Source organism: Oncorhynchus gorbuscha, linkage group LG24 (assembly GCF_021184085.1).
Source record: "Oncorhynchus gorbuscha isolate QuinsamMale2020 ecotype Even-year linkage group LG24, OgorEven_v1.0, whole genome shotgun sequence".
Taxonomy (NCBI): domain Eukaryota; kingdom Metazoa; phylum Chordata; class Actinopteri; order Salmoniformes; family Salmonidae; genus Oncorhynchus; species Oncorhynchus gorbuscha.
The window spans coordinates 20,780,800-20,801,345 of record NC_060196.1 but is presented as its reverse complement, the minus strand read 5'-3'; the positions used below and the strand labels follow the sequence as shown (position 1 = coordinate 20,801,345).

The 20,546-nt window shown below is 40.5% G+C and overlaps 2 protein-coding genes across 8 annotated transcripts in view; one reads left to right on the top strand and one right to left on the bottom strand.

Moving 5' to 3' along the window:
* Positions 1 to 10,952, top strand: part of LOC124012090 (tuftelin-like) — a 49,164-nt gene extending 38,212 nt beyond the window's left edge. For 2 of the 5 annotated variants that reach the window (XM_046325487.1, XM_046325488.1), the window contains exons 2-11: positions 656 to 761; positions 843 to 938; positions 1,175 to 1,249; positions 3,197 to 3,292; positions 7,241 to 7,351; positions 9,061 to 9,284; positions 9,614 to 9,719; positions 10,120 to 10,203; positions 10,319 to 10,419; positions 10,634 to 10,952. In XM_046325487.1, the coding sequence (XP_046181443.1) occupies positions 906 to 938; positions 1,175 to 1,249; positions 3,197 to 3,292; positions 7,241 to 7,351; positions 9,061 to 9,284; positions 9,614 to 9,719; positions 10,120 to 10,203; positions 10,319 to 10,419; positions 10,634 to 10,649 (846 nt within the window). In that variant the 5' untranslated portion in view covers positions 656 to 761; positions 843 to 905 and the 3' untranslated portion in view covers positions 10,650 to 10,952. The remainder of the gene's footprint in view (positions 1 to 655; positions 762 to 842; positions 939 to 1,174; positions 1,250 to 3,196; positions 3,293 to 7,240; positions 7,352 to 9,060; positions 9,285 to 9,613; positions 9,720 to 10,119; positions 10,204 to 10,318; positions 10,420 to 10,633) is intronic. The other 3 variants (XM_046325489.1, XM_046325490.1, XM_046325491.1) reach the window with 3 other exon arrangements.
* Positions 10,953 to 17,084: 6,132 nt separating this feature from the next.
* LOC124012710 (protein C1orf43-like) lies at positions 17,085 to 19,862 on the bottom strand. 3 transcript variants are annotated; one of them, XM_046326605.1, is made up of 8 exons: positions 19,750 to 19,862; positions 19,395 to 19,613; positions 18,852 to 18,966; positions 18,591 to 18,699; positions 18,423 to 18,476; positions 18,139 to 18,305; positions 18,006 to 18,064; positions 17,085 to 17,855 (listed from the first exon to the last, which is right to left on the bottom strand). In XM_046326605.1, the coding sequence occupies exons 2-8, from the start codon at positions 19,403 to 19,405 to the stop codon at positions 17,648 to 17,650; spliced, it is 723 nt and encodes a 240-aa protein (XP_046182561.1). In that variant the 5' UTR covers positions 19,406 to 19,613; positions 19,750 to 19,862; the 3' UTR covers positions 17,085 to 17,647. The 3 variants fall into 3 exon arrangements, with proteins under 3 accessions (XP_046182561.1, XP_046182559.1, XP_046182560.1); XM_046326603.1 differs by having other exon boundaries at positions 18,852 to 18,953; XM_046326604.1 differs by having other exon boundaries at positions 18,852 to 18,953; positions 19,395 to 19,777.
* Between the last annotated feature and the right edge of the window lie 684 nt (positions 19,863 to 20,546).

Here is a 20,546-nt window from a genome sequence, read left to right as displayed (position 1 = left end):
TCAGTCTATACAGTAGAGAACAAATAGTCTATTAACAGTATATATGGCTATGTTGTCAACATTTTGCTGGTATTGCCAAAGGGACGGGACACAACTGTGAAATGACAGCCATCCCTAATGTGGAATGTGTTGCTATTTAAGGACCTACAGTACTTAGTTGGACTGGTTTGACTTTTAGTTACTGTAACTTCAGGTCAGATACAGAGTTGGATTAGAAAAGTGGTGCGGTGGAAACAACAGACAGTCAGTGTCTGCGTCCCAAATGGAACACCATTTCAGCACCATTTCACCTTCAACATCATCCAATCACCGATTCTTAGTCTAATACAGTGACAACTAAAAGACACCAAAACAATTGAATCCAATTAAACGTAAGCTAAATATGAAATGGTTTGCTATGGGCGTTAACAATGTCATAATCTTTTTGACAAGACAACATCAGACATATACAGAGACAGAGAGGTGCTTAGTCCTCTTGCCTCTGATTTCAAATTAGGTGCAGGCTGCTCAGACTCACTCTACAAGCACAGAATCAGTCAACCCAGTCATCAGAACAGTTCATGAACAAGGTACATTGATCATTCTTTTTCTTCTCACTATTACTAAATAATAATCATGATTATATTGTATTGTATTCTTACTCTATTTTTCACAGTCACAGCCACAGTCAAACAGTGAATACCAGTCAACCAGTGAATACCAGACTAGCCAGAGGCTAAATCTGATCCGACCTTCGGGAAGAGAAAGTAGAGGTCCTTAAGGTGTGTATGAGCAAGTTTAAGCCTGTGTGCATTGGTGTGTATGTGATTTCAGAGCTTCCCTTGACTAACAGAATACCCCAGCTCTATTGTACAGGTGTATCTCGAGTCCCACAAACAGAGAAGGAAAACACCAGCAGTGTCAAGATGCTGACAGACGAGGTGTCTCAGATACAGGAGGTCAGTGAGTGCTGCCCATCTTGATTTAGTTTTCTCTGCACCAGCAATATGGGAGAATGACTCAACATCACACAGTGGGTGGGGTTCTGTTGAAGGACAGGGAAATTAATGGGTGGTTTGAGTGTACAGAGGAAGGGTGTGTGTTGTTGATGTAAAGTCCTTCTAGTGTGTGTGTGTGCAAGCTGGTGTAGTGGAAATAAAATATATAATGTGTGTTATGTGTTGTCTCTCTTTAGGTTCGGTACTGTCTGAAGACCTTGAGGGAACAGATGGCCACCAGACAGAATAACAAGGTACAATGCCTTCAGGAGGTATTCATAACCCTTGATTATTCCACATTCTGTTGTGTTACAGCCTGGTTTCAAAATGAATAAAATATTTATTTTTAAGTCAACTACACATAATACCTCATAATGGCAAAGTGAAAACATGTTTTTATCAAATGTTTCAAATGTAATTGAAAATTAAATACAGAATTATCTAATTTACATAAGTATTCACACCCCTCAGTCAATACATGTTAGAATCATCTTTGGCAGCGATTACAGCTGAGTCTTTCTGGGTAAGTCTCTAAGAGCTTTGCACACCTGGAATGTACAATATTGGTACATTATTCTTTAAAAATGTATCAAGCTCTGTCAAGTTGGTTGTTGATCATTGCGAGACAGCTATTTACAAGTCTTTCCATAGACTTTCAAGCCGATTTAATTCAAAACTGTAACTAGGACACTCAGGAACGTTCAAAGTTGTCTTGGTAAGCAACTCCAGTGTATATTTGGGATTTAGGTTATTGTCCTGCTGAAAGGTGAATTCATCTCGCAGTTTCTGGTGGAAAGCAGACTTAACCAGATTTTCCTCTAGGAATTTGCTCCATTCTGGTTATTTTTATTCTGAAAAAACTCCCCAGTTCTTAACGATTACAAGAATACCCATAACATGATGCAGTCACCACTATGCTTGAAAATATGGAGAGTGGTACACAGTAATATGTTGTATTGGATTTGCCCCAAACATAACATTTTGCCAATTTTTTTGCACGATTACTTTAGTGCTTTGTTGCAAACAGGATACATGTTTTCAAATATTTATATTATGTACAGGCTTCCTTCTTTTCACTCTGTCAGTTAGGTTTGTATTGTTGAGTAACTACAATGTTGTTGATCCATCGTCAGTTTTCCCATATCACAGCCATTGAACTCTGTAATTGTATTGAAGTCACCATTGACTTCATGGTGAAATCCCTGAGCGGTTTACTTCCTCTCATGCCACTGAATAAGGAAGGGCGCATGTATCTTTGTAGTGACTAGGTGTATTGACACACCAACCAAAGCATAATAACTTCACCATGCTTAAAAGGATATTCAATGTTTGCCTTTTATTTTATTTACCCATCTACCAATAGGTGCCGTTCTTTGCGAGGCATTGGAAAACCTACCTGGTCTTGTGATTCAATCTGTGTTTGAAATGTACCTATTGACTGAGGCACCTAAGAGATAATTGCATGCGTGTGGTACAGAGATGAGGTAGTTATTCAAAAATTATGTTAAACACTATTGTTGTCATGCCTGCTCCCGCTTCCCCTCTCTTGTGTGCTCGAAGGCGCCAGGCTGCCTTTTATTACACACACCTGTCACCTTCATTACACGCATCAGCACTCATTGGACTCACTTGGACTCCTTCACGTTGTTGATTGCCCACTCTATATCTGTCTGTTCCTCAGTTTTGTTCCCCCTGTCAGCATTTTTGTCTTAATGATGTTTTGTTCCCCCGTCCAGACGCTGTTCTTGTTTTGTTTGATGTCCATTTTCCGTCAAATGTTCACTCCCTGTACTTGCTTCTCGTCTCCAAAGTCAAACCTTACTCTTATTGCACACAGAGTGAGTCCATGCAACTGATTATGTGACTTATTAAGCACATGTTTATTCCTGACCTTTAGGTTTTAAGGCTTGCCATAACAAAGGGGTCCATACTTATTGGCTCAAGAGAATTCATCTTTCATGTTTTATTAATTTGAATACATTTCTAAAAACAGAATTACACTTTGACATTATGAGGTATTGTGTGTAGGCCAGTGACACAAAATCTCAATTGAATCCATTTTAAACTCAGGCTGTAACAACAAGTGGGAAAAAATAGATATAATTTCTGAAGGCACTGTAGCTATTTAACTCATTCTTATACATTCTAATACTCAAATACAAACAAATAGATACAAATACTGATGAAATAACTCCACTAACCCCTGCTCTATCCTTCAGTTTCCAGCCAACGGTTACAAAGTCAGTGTCACCCTGCCTACCAACCCAGCAATTGTCACCAATTGTAAAATTGTTGGGACTGAGTCAGAAACAAATGTAAGACCTTATTTGCATATCAACATTTACTCAAACTTTTGTTCTCTTAAATATTTTGTTTGTTTGCATCAGTTCCACATTAGTGCTTTATAGAAAAAAAGTATTTAACTACTGTGTAGACAATTTGAATAGGAATGTGTATATGAACTGAAAATTACATTTATATTCATATTATAAAATACTTTTAAAAACATACATTTTCACAAACTACATCCCTCTGTTTTTTAAAATGGCTGCTGGTCTCCATTTTAAAAGTATAGTGATATAAGACCACACACAGAGAGGTCACACACACACGCTAACAACATATCGAATTTCAGTGCATCACAACATAGCATCCTGTAAAAGGACACCAGACAGTGATTACCTACAGTGGTGAGAGAACGTCTGTAAACCCTTCAGAGTTTTACTGTATTTCTGCATAGATTTGACCTAGTCTAAATAATAGATCAAGTTAACCTGATTAAACAAAAATCAATTGTACTTTTTAATTGATCCAACATTTAACTTCTTTGTCTGAAAAAGTTTATGAACCTCTAAATTAACGAGCTCAATTAAGTGTATTAAAGTAATCAAAAGATTAGTATATGGTCCTTTATTCCTTGCATTCAATGACTACATGAAGCTTGTAACTCTACCAACCCGTTGTATGCATTTGCATTTGGGGGTTACAGTATGTTTTGCCCAATACCGGAACTGAATGGTGAATAGTGAATGGTGAAAAATGTCCATTTTGGAGTCACTTTTATTGTAAGACAGCATGTTAACATGTTTTGTTGTAGTAGTGCTCAGAAACATCTTCTATTCTTACTCACAATAAAACTGACTCCAAAATGCCACAAGACATTATTCACCATTCAGTTCAGGTTGGGAAAAACTTAACCCAAAACACACACAAAAAAACCTGCAAATGTATACAACGAGTTTGTAGAGTTACAAACTTGATGTCGTCATTGCATGCAAGGAATATGGGAACAAATACAAAAATGTTGATGACTTTATTGAGCTCATTAATCTAGAGGTTCACATGCTTTTTCCAACAAAGACATTGAATGATGGATCAATTTGCTCAATAAATAAATATAAAAGTAATTTAATCAGGTTCACTTTATCTTAACAGCTCTTAACCAACCATGCTATTTTTGTTAGTTTCTTGCATTGTTCTTGCATGGTTGCTGCTACCATCTCTTATGACTGAAAGGAGCTTCTGGACATCAGAACATTGATTCCTAACCTCAGATTAGACAAAGAGTTTTTCTTCAATTAGTCGGATGGGAGGGACACCCGACCAGGCCCAGATCCCCGTCATTCTCTAGAAAAGGAAACAGAGATTTTGCAGAAAAAGATCAGAGTGCCTTGTGAGGATCAGGAGACGAGTGTCTAATCTGCCTTTGCCTTCCGTCCTGCTAGCTAGCGTTCAATCGCTGGAAAATAAATGGGACGAACTGAAAGCACGTATATCCTACCAACGGGACATTAAAAACTGTAATATCTTATGTTTCACCGAGTCGTGGCTGAACTACGACATTAAGAACTTACAGCTGGCAGGTTATACACTCTATCAGCAGGATAGAACAGCAGCCTCGGGTAAGATACGGGGCAGGGGCATATGCATATATGTAAACAACAGCTGGTGCACGACATCTAAGGAAGTCTCAAGTTTTTGCTTGCCTGAGGTAGAGTATCTCATGATAAGCTGTAGACCACACTATCTACCTAGAGAGTTTTCATCTGTATTTTTTTGTAACTATCAACATACCACCACAGACCGGTGCTGTCACTAAAACCGCACTCAATGAGCTGTATATACCGCCATATGCAAACAGAAAACACTCATCCAAAGGCGGCGCTCCTAGTGGCCAGGGACTTTAATGCAGTGAAACTTAAATTAGTTTTACCTCATTTCTATCAGCATGTTAAATGTGGAACCAGAGGGGAAACAATTCTAGCTAGACCACCTTTACTCCACACACAGAGACGTGTACAAAGGTCTCCCTCGCTCTCCATTTGGCAAATCTGACCATAATTATATCCTCCTGATTCCTGCTTACACAAGCAAAAATTAAAGCAGGAAGCACCAGTGACTTGTCCTATAACAAAGTGGTCAGATGAAGCAGATGCAAAACTACAGGACTGTTTTGCTTGCACAGACTGGAATATGTTCCGGGATTCTTCCGATAGCATTGAGGAATACACCACATCAGTCACTGGCTTTATCAATAAGTGCATCGGGGATGTCGTCCCAACAGTGACTGTACGCACATACCCCAACCAGAAGCCATGGATTACAGGCAACATTCGCACTGAGCTAAAGGGTAGAGCTGCTGCTTTCAAGGAGCGGGACTCTAACCCGGAAGCTTATAAGAAATCCCGCTATGCCCTCCTGACGATCCATCAAGCAGGCAAAGCGTCAATACAGAACTAAGATCTAATCATACTACACTGGCTCCGACGCTCATTCGAATGTGGCAAGGCTTGCAAACTACTCCAACACCGTCATTAAGTTTGCTGATGACACAACAGAAGACAACGATGAGACCTGACCATGTGGTGCAAGGGCAACAACCTCTTCCTCAACGTGATCAAGAAAAAGGAGATGATTGTGGACTACAGGAAAAGAAGGACCGAGCACCACATCACCAACAAGCTAACATGGTCCAAGCACACCAAGATAGTCGTGAAGAGGGCACGACAAAACCTATTGCCCCTCATGATATTTGGCATGGGTCCTCAGGTCCTCAAAAGGGTTTACAGCTGCACCATCGAGAGCATCCTGACAGGTTGCATCACTGCCTGGTATGGCAACTGCTCGGCCTCCGACCGCAAGACACTACAGAGGGTAGTGTGTACAGCCCAGTACATCACTGGGGCCAGGCTTCCTGCCATCCAGGACCTCTATATCAGGCGGTGTCAGAGGAAGGCCCTAAAAATTGTCAAGCCATAAGACTTCTGAACAGCTAATCAAATGGCTACCGGGACTATTTGCATTGATTTATTATTAGGACATAGATAGCTGATCACATGTTATGTGAAATCTATGCAGAAATACAGAAAATGCTGAAGAGTTCACTAAGTTTCTCTCCGCATTAGTAGGAATAACAATACATTCTAAGGGAATGCACTGTATGTCTGGACAGTGACTGTATTATATGACCTGTCCTTTGGTTAGAGTCTTGTTACGATACCTTCCGATTAAATCAAATCACATTTTATTGGTCACATACACGTGATTAGCAGATGTTATTGCTAGTGTAGCGAAATGCTTGTGCTTCTAGCTCTGACAGTGCAGTAATATCTGACAAGTAATATCTAACAAATTACACAACATATACCCAATACACACAAATCTAAGTAGGAATTAATTAAGTCTATATACAAAAGGACGAGCGATGTCATAGCGGAACGGACTAAGATACAGCAGAATAGTATAGAATACAGTATATACATATGAGATGAGTAATGCCAGATACGTAAATATTATTAAAGTGACTAGTGTTCCTTTCCTTAAAGTGGCCAGTGATTTCTAGTCTGTGCCTGTAGGCAGCAGCCTCTAATGTGCTAGTGATGGCTGTTTAATAGTCTGATGGCCTTGAGATAAAAGCTGTTTTTCAGTCTCCCGGTCCTAGCTTTGATGCACCTCGCCTTCTGGATGATAGTGGGGTGAACAGGCAGTGGCCTTGATGATCTTTTTGGCCTTCTTAGCCATTCTAAACTGTGTTAATGTTAGGGAACACAATACATGGTGTGGTATTTTATTGGGAAAACCAGTGTGTTTAGCTGGCAGACACCTGACATTTACCTGATTTAGGTGGCCTTTTTACCTCAAGCAAATGCGGAAATGGTATGCAAATGGCATGTCAGCACCGAGCACTCTGTATGTTTGTGTTTACTTTGTGTTTAAGTTCATTGAGCTTGTACTTAGCCTAATCTATGTCTCTCTCTTTAAAGGTCAGGGAGAATTCAGAGGACAGTGCAAAGATAAGGGAGGTGAGCAAGCGCCTGTATGCCCAGCTGAAGGAGTCAGAGAAGAGACACAAGGAGGAGAGAGACAGAATGCAGGTCAGTGTATGGATAGATTCTCTCTCAAAAGTTTGGACACACGTACTCATTTAAGAAAAAATAAATAGTTATTTTTACTATTTTCTACCATGTAGAATAATAGTGAAGACATCAAAACTATGAAATAACACATGGAATAATTTAGTAACTGGCAAAAAAGTGTTAAACAAATCAAAATCTATTTTATATTTGAGATTCTTCTCAACCAGCTTCATGAGGTAGTCACCTGTAATGCATTTCAATTAACAGGTGTGCCTTGTTAAAAGTTTTTTGAACCAATCAGTTGTGTTGTGACAAGGTAGGGTTGGTATACAGAAGACTGCCCTATTTGGTAAAAGACCATGTCCATATTATGGCAAGAACAGCTCAAATAAGCAAAGAGAAATTACAGTCCATCATTACTTTAAAACAAGAAGGTCAGTCAATTCAGAAAATTTCAAGAACTTTCAATGTTTCTTCAAGTGCAGTTACAAAAACCATCAAACGCTATGATGAAACTGGATCTTATGAGGGCCGCCATAGGAAAGGAAGACCCAGCGTTACCTCTGCTGCAGAGGATAAGTTCATTAGAGTTACCAGCCTCAGAATTTGCACAGAGTTCACAAACTAACAGACACACCTCAGCATCAACTGTTCAGAGGAGACTGTGTGAATCAGGCCATCATAGTCGAATTGCTGCAAAGAAACCACTAAAGGACACAAATATGAAGAAGCGACTTCCTTGGGCCATGAAACACGAGCAATGGACATTAGACAGGTGGAAATCTGTCCTTTGGTCCATATTTGAGCTTTTTGGTTCCAACTGCTGTGTCTTTGTGAGGCGCAGAGTAGGTGAACTCCGCATGTGTGGTTCCCACCGTGAAGCATGGAGAAGGAGGTGTGATGATGTGGGGGTGCTTTGCTGGTGACACTGTCTGTGCTTTATTTAGAATTCAAGGCATACTTAACCAGCATGGCTACCACAGCAGCGATACGCCACCCCATCTGGTTTGCGCTTAGTGGGACTATCATTTGTTTTTCAACAGGACAATGACCCAACACATCTCCAGGCTGTGTAAGGGCTATTTGACCAAGAAGTAGAGTGATGGAGTGCTGCATCAGATGACCTGGCCTCCACAATCACACGACCTCAACCCAGTTGAGATGGTTTAGCATGATTTGGACCGCAGAGTAAAGGAAAAGCAGCCAACAAGTGCTCAGCATATGTGGGAACTCCTTCAAGACTGTTGGAAAAACATTCTAGGTGAGGCTGGTTGAAAGAATGCCAAGAGTGTGCAAAGCTGTCATCAAGGCAAAGGGTGGCAACTTTGAATAATCTAAAATGTAAAATATATTTTGATTTGTTTAACACTTTATTGGTTACTACTTGATGCCATATGTGTTATTTCATAGGTTTGATGTTTTCACTACTATTATACAATGTAGAAAATAGTAAAAAATAAAGAAAAACCCTTGAATGAGTAGGTGTGTCCAAACTTTTGACTGGTACTGTAGATTGACTGGTACGATTGACCTAGAAGTATTATTGTTGACCCCTAAAGACTGAGTGCTCAGTTATTCATCTTTGATATTAGTATTGGTATTTGCATTTAAGCCATCCCAGTCCACAATTGAATATCCACTGATCATGTAACACATTTTAACTATTTCCTGACCATTACTGTAACTAGATTTAATTGGGAACTTTACTTATCTGGCTCTCCCTGCAGGCTGAAAGCGATGAGTTCAGCCGGCGCCTCGACGAGCAGTCGAAGCACCTGCAGTGGGTGGAGGGGGAGGCGGGGGAGCGAGGTCAGAAGGTGGAGGAGTTGCAGAGGCTGCTGGGGGGCATGGAGCTGGAGGGTGCTGTCCTGAGGGGCAAAATAGCCGCCAGTGAGGCTGAACTGCTGCAGCTGAGAGCAGCCAAGGAGGGGGTGCAGGAGAAAAAGCAGAGGTGAAGAGGCTCTGTCACCATAACGACTACAAATCAGTCATAAAACTGAAACGTAGATTGTCTGCACATAGTATCACATATACAACTCCTACACTACTGTACATGAGTTGTATATGAGATACTATACAATCATTACAGTCCTCAGCAGCAGGCATTGCTACTGTATGGACTACATCGTTAATGAATTGCCATATTTATCCAAGATATTTAAAAGGATACTGTATACTCTCTTTAAACTTTGGACCCATAAATATGGCAAGTTTATATATAATGTAAATATTATGGTAATTATGCTTATGTAACCAGTGGGTTGTGGTGTGTGTTGTCAGAACTGAGGAGCTGGAGAAGGAGCTGGCTGTCCTGAAGGAGAAAATCCATCACCTGGACGACATGCTGAAGAGCCAGCAGAGGAAGGTCCGCCACATGATCGAACAGGTGAGAACACACACATATGGACGCACGTACACACATGCGGCAGATACACACAGGTGGATGTGCACGGAGCGTACATTTACATTTACATTTAAGTCATTTAGCAGACATGCACATACAAGCACATACACACACAATCATACACAAACACAAACACACACAAACCCTGCATGCGTAGCAGCCATCAATGGGAAAATGATATTGAAAAGGAGGGATTAGAGGGTTCCTAATTGCTTTGGTTTGTAAAGGCAACAGGGGAGTTACTGTAAGCCAAGCTAAACTGTTTGCTGAAACAGAACACTCATCATGAATAAGTGATGAAGCATCCGCTTCTGTGGAAGTTCGAGTGAATGTTGGTTTTCCTCTGTAGTATCTAAGTGTATTTGTTTTGTGTGTGTTACAGCTGCAGAACTCACGGACAGTAATACAGGAGAGAGAGAGAGTGATCAGGGATCTAGAGGAGAAGGTGGCTTTTCTGGAAGCTGAGGTCAGTACTCATACAGCTATTTGTGTTGTGGTGTGTGTATGTGTGTTTGAGGGATAGGGGGCCCTGTGTTAGGTCCCTCTCTGTCTGAATGACCTTTGACCCCTCTCCTCTCCAGAACACAGAGATGCGTGACCAGATAGAGTACTTCCTGGCGGGTCAGAAGCCTGCTTCTCCGCCCACCAAAGAATGCAAACCCACTCCCCAGATTATCTACAGGTGACAACAACTCCTTCCTGTCTCTTATCTCTATAGGGCCGGTTTCCCGGACACAGATCAAACCTATTCCAGGACTAAAAAGCTATTGTAATGGAGATTTTTCATTGAGTCAAAATATATATATATATATATATATATATATATATATATATATATATATATTTACACAAAAATCAAATCAATTAATGTGTGGTTATCTTCATGAACAACACAGCAGCAACACAGTATAATGTTCCAGGATAGAAGGGCCAAGGAAGTTGGTATATTTCTGTTCTTTTGGCCACCTTCATCAATGCACGGAAATAAGTCACTTCCTTCAATCTGAGTGATCGAGATCAAGTCCTGAGCAGAGGGAGATGAAGATCAAGAGAGATGGATAGAGGAAGTGATAAAATGAGCGAGACAGCTGGTTGGTGTGTGTGTGTATATACAGTTGAATTCGGAAGTTTACATATACTTAGGTTGGAGTCATTAAAAGTCATTTTTCAACCACTCCACAAATTTCTTGTTAACAAATTATAGTTTTGGCAAGTTGGTTAGGACATCTACTTTGTGCATGACACAAATAATTTTTCCAACATTTGTTTACAGACAGATGATTTCACTTATAATTCACTGTATCACAATTCCAGTGGGTACACATACACAGTTGACTGTGCCTTTAAAAAGCTTGGAAAATTCTAGAAAAGGATGTCATGGCTTTAGAAGCTTCTGATAGGCTAATTAACATAATTTGAGTCAATTGGAGGTGTACCTGTGGATGGATTTCAAGGCCTACCTTCAAACTCAGTGCCTCTTTTCTTGACATCATGGGAAAATCAAAAGAAATCAGCAAAGACATCAGAAAAAAAATTGGAGACCACCACAAGTCTGATTCGTCCTTGGGCAGAACTGAAAAAGTGTGCATCAGCAAGGAGGCTTACAAACCTAATTCAGTTACACCAGCTCTGTCAGGAGGAATGGGCCACAATTCACCCAACTTATTGTGGGAAGCTTGTGGAAGTCTACCCGAAACGTTTGACCCAAGTTAAACCATTTAAAGGCAACGCTACCAAATACTAATTGAGTGTATGTAAACTTCTGGGTCACAATGGGAATGGGATGAAAGAGATAAAAGCTGAAATAAATCATTCTCTCTCCTATTATTCTGACATTTCACATTCTTAAAATAAAGTGGTGATCCTAACAGGGAATTTTTACTAGGATTAAATGTCAGTACTTGTGAGAAACTGAGTTTAAATGTATTTGGCTAAGGTGTATGTAAACTTCCGACATCAACTGTATACACTACCGTTCAAAAGTTTGTGGTCACTTAGAAATGTCCTTGTTTTTGAAAGAAGCACATTTTTTTGTCCATTTAAAATATATTAGAAAGAGGAGTGGGAGGTCCCCGGTGCACAACTGAGCAAGAGGACAAGTACAATACTGGCCTTCTAGGCAGAGTTACAAAGAAAGAGCCATATCTCAGACTGGCCAATAAAAATAAAAGATTAAGATGGGCAAAATAACACACACTGGACAGAGGAACTCTGCCTAGAAGGCCAGCATCCCGGAGTAACCTCTTCACTGTTGACGTTGAGACTTGTGTTTTGCAGGTACTATTTAAGGAAGCTGCCAGTTGAGGACTTGTGAGGTGTCTGTTTCTCAAACTAGACACTCTAATGTACTTGTCCTCTTGCTCAGTTGTGCACCGGGGCCTCCCACTCCTCTTTCTATAGAGGCCAGTTTGCACTGTTCTGTGAAGGGAATAGTACACAGCGTTGTACAAGATCTTCAGTTTCTTGGCAATTTCTAGCACTGAATAGACTTAATTTCTCAGAACAAGAAAAGACTGACGACTTTCAGAAAAAAAGTTATTATTTTCTGGCCATTTTGAGCCTGTATTTGAACACGTAAATGCTGATGCTCCAGATACTCAACTAGTCTAAAGAAGGACTGTTTTATTGCTTCTTTAATCAGAACAACAGTAATTGCAAAAAGGTTTTCTAATGATCAATTAGCCTTTTAAAATGATAAACTTGGATTAGCTAACACAACGTGCCATTGGAACACAGGAGTGATGGTTGCTGATAATGGGCCTCTGTACGCCTATGTAGACATTCCATGAAAAATCATCAGTTTCTCGCTACAATAGTCATTTACAACATTAACAATGTCTACACTGTATTTCTGACCAATTTGATGTTATTTTAATGGGCAAAAAATGTGCTTTTCTTTCAATAACAAGGACGTTTCGAAGTGACCCCAAACTTTTGAATGGTAGTGTGTGTATATACAGTGCCTTGCGAAAGTATTCGGCCCCCTTGAACTTTGCGACCTTTTGCCACATTTCAGGCTTCAAACATAAGTAAAGGGGCTGAATAATTTTGCACGCCCAATTTTTGTTAAAAAAGTTTAAAATATCCAATAAATGTCGTTCCACTTCATGATTGTGTCCCACTTCTGGTTGATTCTTCACAAAAAAATCTTTATCTTTATGTTTGAAGCCTGAAATGTGGCAAAAGGTCGCAAAGTTCAAGGGGGCCGAATACTTTCTCAAGGCACTGTATATATATTTATATAGCCAGCTCCTAGAATTGATACTGATATCTGTTGGTTCGTTGTGATTTGATGTCTGACATACTCTAGATAAACCCGATGGTAACAAAGCATTCTGGTTACAGTGACAGGCCCAGTTCCATCATTACTTTATTGCTTGAGGCATAACCGCATTTGAGTTTTATGCATTTGATTTTTATGTGTGCGTTATTGTCTCTCTCAACTTTTCCCAAAATTGATATCTAGAATTGGTATCTTGAATTGGGAATTTGGCCTATATATGGTATGACTTGATATAAGAAAGAGTGAGCTCATTTTCAAGTCGGTGCTCAATTGACACCTTCTAAAATAGTTGATGGCTGTGTTTTCTAGTTAACCCCTGGGAGAGACAATCAAGACAAAGCAGTTACTCACACACACTGGGGGAGTTTTCAGCACCCAGTTCCGTTACCTATTTAACCAGGATACCTCTGCTTCAGGGTCCATAGGTCACATTCCTGTGTTTGCAGTGCACCTTACACACAAAGTTGCTTGCAGTTGCATGTTAACAATAAGATGTCTCTGATTTCATCTACCTGGTTTTGTCTGAAATTAGATGACCTTGACGGTATAGTTTTTTTCTCCCCAATTTCGTGATATCCAAATGGTAGTTACAATCTTGTCCCATCGCTGCAACTCCCGCACGGACTCGGGAGAGGCAAAGGTCGGGAGACATGCGTCCTCCAAAACACGGCCCTGCCAAGCCGCTCTGCTTCTTGACCCACTGCTCGCTTAACCCGCGACCCAGCCGCACCAATGTGTCAGAGAAAACACCGTACAACTGTCGACCGAAGTCAGCTTGCATGCGCCCGGTCGCTAGAGCACAATGGGACAAGGCCATCCCGGCCGGCCAAACCCTCCCCTAACCTGGACGACGCTGGGCCAATTGTGCGCCGCCTCATGGGTCTCCCGGTCGTGGCTGGCTGCAACACAGCCTGGGATGGAACCCGGGTCTGTAGTGATGCCTCTAGCACTGAATGCAGTGCCTTAGACCGCTGCGTCACTCGGGAGGCCCCCATTGATGGTATAATTTCAAAGGAGGTAGTTTAACGCACTATCATTACACCCTACATGCATATAACTTCTGATGATTATAGTGTGTCCCCCAAATGGCACCCTATTCCCCCTTTTGGACCCTGGTCAAAAGTAGTGACCTACATAGGGATTATGGTTGCATTTGGGATGCAACCATTGTGTGGTATTTTCCTATACCGTTAGTACCAATTTTGCTGTCTGGTTTAAGAGCTCTTATTTTGTGAAACAAAATATTTTTTTCTGTTACAGTTATGGGCCCTTTTACAAACCAAACATATTTAATGTGAAAACCGTCCCTCTGTCTATTGTAGATATAAGTTGTGCAGTAGCTTTGTGCATGAGGTCTTTGTACTTTTATCTGTCTTTGTTTGTCAAAATAAAGCTTATTTAAAGTAGTTGAAAAAAAAGTTGTTCCCTCCTTTTTCTATCCCATGTTAGATGTCTTTAGAGAAATCAAAAAAGCATTATAGACACTTTATTATGGAGGGTGATCAGTGCCAATTCAAAATTCAATGCTTAGACTCTGAATTGAAATGCGAAAATTATGTGTTTATAGTTTCTTATCAATGTTCATGATTCTTGCACCAATTAATTTTCAATGTTAAAATAAAATGGCTGCTTGAAAATTGGAAACGGTAAACGGAAATTCTAAATGAAAATGGTAAACAGAAAATGGCAAATGATTAAGGGAAAATTGTAAATGCAAAGTGAAATGGAAAGTAGTTGTTTTAATTTTCCAACTGCCCAATTTAGCATTTTTACTTTTTATTTTCAAATTCCTTCCTGGAGGTGTGAACCAGGAGAGCAACAAGACATCAATCACCATGCAGGGATACATCTTAGCCATGTGACACTCATTGCATTGACTTTAAACTAGAGTAAATGACAGGGTTCGAACCTTGTGTCCTATACACCAGAAGAACAACTTAGACTGCTAAACCAAAGCCTAAGAAATGTATCTTGGGGAGCCAATGCAATTTTTTTGGTCTCAGGCAAAGTTACTTATCACATGTGCAAGGTCATTTTGTTATGGCTAATCCTGTTCTTTTCACTAAAACATAATATCAATACTGCCAAATTAATTGTTTTTAGGATTTAAAAAAAATTCTCCTTGACCGTCTAGCTTTTATTTTGGTGATTGTTAGTTCTCAAAGATTATGTTATCACACTTACAATATATACAGTTCTGGCCAATTATGAGCGCACCCTTTAACTTTTAAATGATTCGCTATTTCTTCTCAAATAATAATAATCTTAATAAACACCTTGGTAGTAGATTTTCAACATTGAGGAACCAATTGGATTTTTGTCAACTTAAGTTTCCATTTATTTTTTATTTTTATAAAGACAAATGTCATGGACAAAATTATATGTACCCTGGAGCTAGTACAGCATAGCCTTCGGCCAAGAACACTCCAGGCTTCTTGTAGCCATCAATGAGCTTGCTGCACCTTTTAAATGGCAATTTGGCCCACTCTTCAGCAGCAAACTGTTCTAAGTCTTCAATGTTTGAGGCGTGATGTCCACTATACGTCTATTGCTTCATTTGGTCATTGGTAAACATAGGAAGACAACACTGCTGAAGGAGACTAGAAAACCTGAATAAACTTGTCAAAACCCCACCCAAACAACCCTAAATCCCAGGTGAAATGTTGTGGACCAATGTTTGAGCTATTTGGCAGTATAGATCAGTGCTGTGTTTACCGACAACCAGTCAAGGAAAAGAACACCATCCTTACAATCAAAAATCGGGGAGGTTTAAAGATTCTGTGTGGTTGCTTTGCTTCCTCTGGTACTCGGGGCCTTGAACGTGCACAAGGCATCATGAAATCAGCAGATTATCAGGTATTTGAGTCCAATGTTCAACCCAGGTTCCAAAAAAAATGGGTGTCCATTGAAAGCTGTAGGTCTTCCAGCAGTAAAATGACCCCAAACACACATCAAAAAGCACCATGGAATGGTTCAAGGAAAAACACTGGACTGTTCTGGAGTGGCCAGCAGAGTCCAGATCTGAATCACATCCATAACCTATGGCGAGAAATGAAAACAGCAATTGGTGGAGGGCACCTCTCAAACAATGAAGAATTAGAGAAGTTTGCTGCTGAAGAATGGGCCAAATTGTTTGAAGGGTGCCCTCCACCAATTGATGTTTTCATCTCTCGCCACAGGTTATGGATGGGATTCAAATCTGGACTCTTCGCTCTGAATTGTTAAAGAAAAATGCAAGTCTGACCATATAAATGGTCGGAACTGTAGGTACATTCTCCTTTCTACATACTTTATATCTGGTTTACACTGAATGCATTTTTCCATTCTGAAATTAATTTCTACATTTATTTACACCATTATACTTAGGTGGATTCCAATGGCAGAAAATCCCTTGTCATATTTGTGCTGTGGCTCAGATGTATCTCTGTGAGGAGGAAGAGGTCAAAGGATGGTGAATTGTAACTCAGGTGGTTTAGTTACCAGACATGATGACTAGGCCTAACCTTGCCTGAGATCTGAAGAGTTGCATTGGCTCCCTGAGTCAATGCCTAGGCTTCAGCTTAGCAGGCCTATGCTTTTCTGGTGCGCAGGAGACCTGGGTTCTCACTCTGTGTGTTGGTTACTCTAGTCTAAAATCAATGTACAGAGAGCCCACATGGGGGTGTGGTGTTGCTCTCCTGGTTCACACCTCCAAGAAATAATATGCATACACTTTGAAAATTAAAATTGAAAAAGAGAAAATTATTAATTGGGTAGTTGTAAAATGAAAACAGCCACTTTCAATTTGCCTTTGATTTTCTGTTTACCATTTGGCTTTTTCTTTTAACCATTTTCACATTTAATTTTAAATTTGGAATTGTGGCATGAATCATACACTGATATGAAAATAAAATGTATATATACTATTTTCACATTCCTATTTAGCATTTAAGCTTTGCATTTTCTAACCGGCAATGATCACCATCCATAGTTTGTAAGCACTGTTCCTTGAATAACTGCAGTGGACCATGTTGCTCCCCAACTTGCTAATGGCATCTAGTGGAAAAATCTAAAACACACTGATGGAGAGTAATTTAGCTCCATTCCATGTTTTAATCTCAACACAAGATCACATAACTACACAGTTCAGATTCTACATGTAAAAAAAAAAGCTTTTGAAATTAATATAAATATATTTTCTTCATCTATACAAACAACCAATCAACACATACATACATGTGAAGTTTACAATTCAAGTGTAGGGGAAACTAACAGTTGTAATGCATAACTGTTGTACAATGGTCTTTGTCCTTAGTGTATGTGTCAGCACCAATACATTGAAGTACCATAGACTCATAGTAGATTCCTGGGATAAAGACCCTGATATGACAATAGGACTATTCAAATGCTTTGTATTATGGGACAATTCTCCTTATTGCCAATGGAAATAAAGTAAAACATACATGCAATGTGATCTTCCGCAAGCTTTAGTATATACACTACATGCTTGATATGTTACGATGTTTTTGGTAGTCCCTATAGCAAAGCTGTGGTCAATTCCATCACAATTCCAATTATTGCTATTGAATACAATTCCTATCGATTCAACAAGCAGGAATTGAAATCGAACTGACCCAACAGTCACCTCTCACAGGGTGCTCTCCAGTGTGTTGTAGTTGTCCTTGAAGCTCTTGAGCTCCAGGAAGTGCTTTGGCCTCTTGCTGCGCTGGCTGGTGGAGGGCAGGTAGGTAACTTGGATGGTGGGCGGGGTTCTGCGGGCTGGGGAACCGGTCAGGTCCTTGGCTGCTGACTGGTGATGCTGGTCCAAACTGGTGGTGCTGGAGTAGGCTTTCACACTGAGGAGAGAAGAGAGAAGGTAGTGTCAAACTCAAATTAAATGGCATGATAACGTGAGAGTGAAGATTTCTGTGACATGATGGAAGACATCTCTTCCTACTGATATTTATTTGTTGAGCAAACACATTACTTTTTGTAATAATACTTACACATCAGCCAGTTCATTCAGAGCATCCTGGTATTTCATATATTCCTCTTCCCCAAATACCTAAAACACAGAAAGTCACTTCCACTGACGAACACTGTCAACATGAAAACAGTCAATTCACAAAAACCACAAACCCCTGTGCCATGACGTGCACTGTCATATCCCTCCAACAGGTTGTCAATGAGGGTGCTACGGCTGCTCTTGATCAGAGAGTGGGAGTTACGCAGATCCAGCAGCCAGTTGCGGAAACTGCGTCCTGTGATGGCGTTCGGGTTGCGGCCCATCTCCTGCAGCGGGATCCCTGGGGTTGGAGAGGGGACAGATAATTACAAGAAAGAGAATAACGTATGCCAATTGGAATGTACAGCCATGCTTTAAACAATAGGCATCTTAAAATCTCTCTACTATCGGCTCTTACCCGAGTCCCGAATGGCATCTAAAGCCTTCATCCTGTACAGGTAGTTGTAGCAACCTGAGAATATCATGGAGGTCATTAATGACACTATTACAGTACTATAAAAACACAACATCTTGTCCACTACAGAGAACAAATTTGTTGCATGTATACATTTGAATGGTGACTTACTGAACTGTGTCCCGTGCTTCAGCCTATCATCCTCCTCAGAGAGCAGACGCGGCTCGAAGCGGATTTCCTGAACCTTGGACAGACGTGCGTCAATCTCTTCCCGCAAACCCTGCAGAAACACCAACAAGGCTCAAATCATCAACATACAAAGATAACACATACTATGGTATTAATCTGTTTGATTGATTGCAGCATAGAGTAGGATAATCGTAAATGAGAGAGATGACCGAGAGGTTTGTCTCTGACAGCTGAGGGTCTTGCCTTGGGTGCATTGTGTCCAATAGGGGCATGGGGTCCTCTGCGGGACCTCATAGCAAAACGCATGATCTGCCGCTTGACGAAGATAAATAGCAATACAAACACCTGTGCAAAAAAACTATCCAAGTCAGAATGTCAAGACTATTAGCAATAAGCAATATTAGTATAGGTTACTTTAAAAAAAAGCACAATTCATACCATTTTGTGCTAATTAAAAGTAATTTTAAGTAGTGAAATATACCCCGAATGTCTAAGGCAGGGCTCTCCAACCTTGTTCCTTGAGAGCTACCGTCCTGAAGGTAGCTCTCCATGAACAGAATTTGAGACCCCTGGTCTAAGGCATGCGATATGCAACAATATATCACAAAGAAGCTGTAACATTAACGTTAGACCGCTAACTGTTGTTAACCTATTCATCAGGGGCTATTTGTATGCATAGCTTAGCTGGCTGGCTAGCGGTACATCTCTCACGGATTGCACCCAATGATGTGTACATATAGCTAAATCATTGATTGCGCCTAGTAATGCATTTAAAATATCACTTACCAGGCTGCCATATGCCATAACTAGCACTACATTCACACCGGACAAAGGTGACTCGGCCATTCTGAGATGTCCTTCTTCAGAGGTTTCTTGGGTTTGCTACATTACCCAGATATACTTTTGAGGAGATGGGAAACTCCACATAAATCGTGTTAACGCACAGGCGTCGTCAATGGGCCGCGCAGTGCATTCCGGGCGATTCTGGGACAAGGGGGAGCGCTCCTGCAAGGGGTGAAAGGGAGCGCTAGCTACAACAATTTCGTGAACAAGAAGTACAACTTTACAAATATTTTCAGAAATGTGAGATAATTAACTTTCTCTGTAATATCTTAAAGTTTGGAATCATGCCATTACGTACTTTCGAGGAAAATAGCAGGCTAATCAACTCATATCCCGACTTTGAGAAGGGATTGAGCGACGCAGCATGACAACGTGAACACGATTGGTCGACAGTCTGCTGGGTGGGGCGTTATACGTAGGTCCATATATTGCGGATGGGATTCCTATCTCCTCTTTTCTCATATTTTTGCGTTAGATACTAGATCTAAGGGTTGGCTGGCTTGATCCCAGGAGACAGTGAATCAAACTTTGAGCCAATGTATGAGTGATATTCCAACGAAACAGTGTATTGATTTTGAGTCAAGCTAGCTACACATTCAATCAAATAACAATTGTGAAGAAGACACATAGCTAGCTAGAATTGTGTAAAAAGAGATGTTCTTCTTCGATGCGGTTTAAAATAAAATAAAAAGGTTTTACACCTTTATTTAACCTAGGCAAGCCAGTTAAGAGCAAATTCTTATTTACAATGGCGCCAAAGTCGGACGACGCTGGGCCAATTGTGCGCAGACATAATGGACACCCAATCACAGCCGGATGTGATACGCCTGGATTCAAACCAGGGACTGTAGTGATGCCTCTGGCACCAAGCTGCATTGCCTAAGACCGCTCCGCCACTTGGGAGCCTACTCTGGTTTAATGGCGTTTGGCATCCAATAAATGTTGCATTACCGCCACCAACTAGACTGGAGTATAACTCCCTTATACTTTGCATGAAAATAATAAGAATACATATATGTATATATATATATATTTTACCAGTCATCTAACCCTACACTCATTAAAAATCCTCCACCCTGGGCCTCCAGAGAGGCG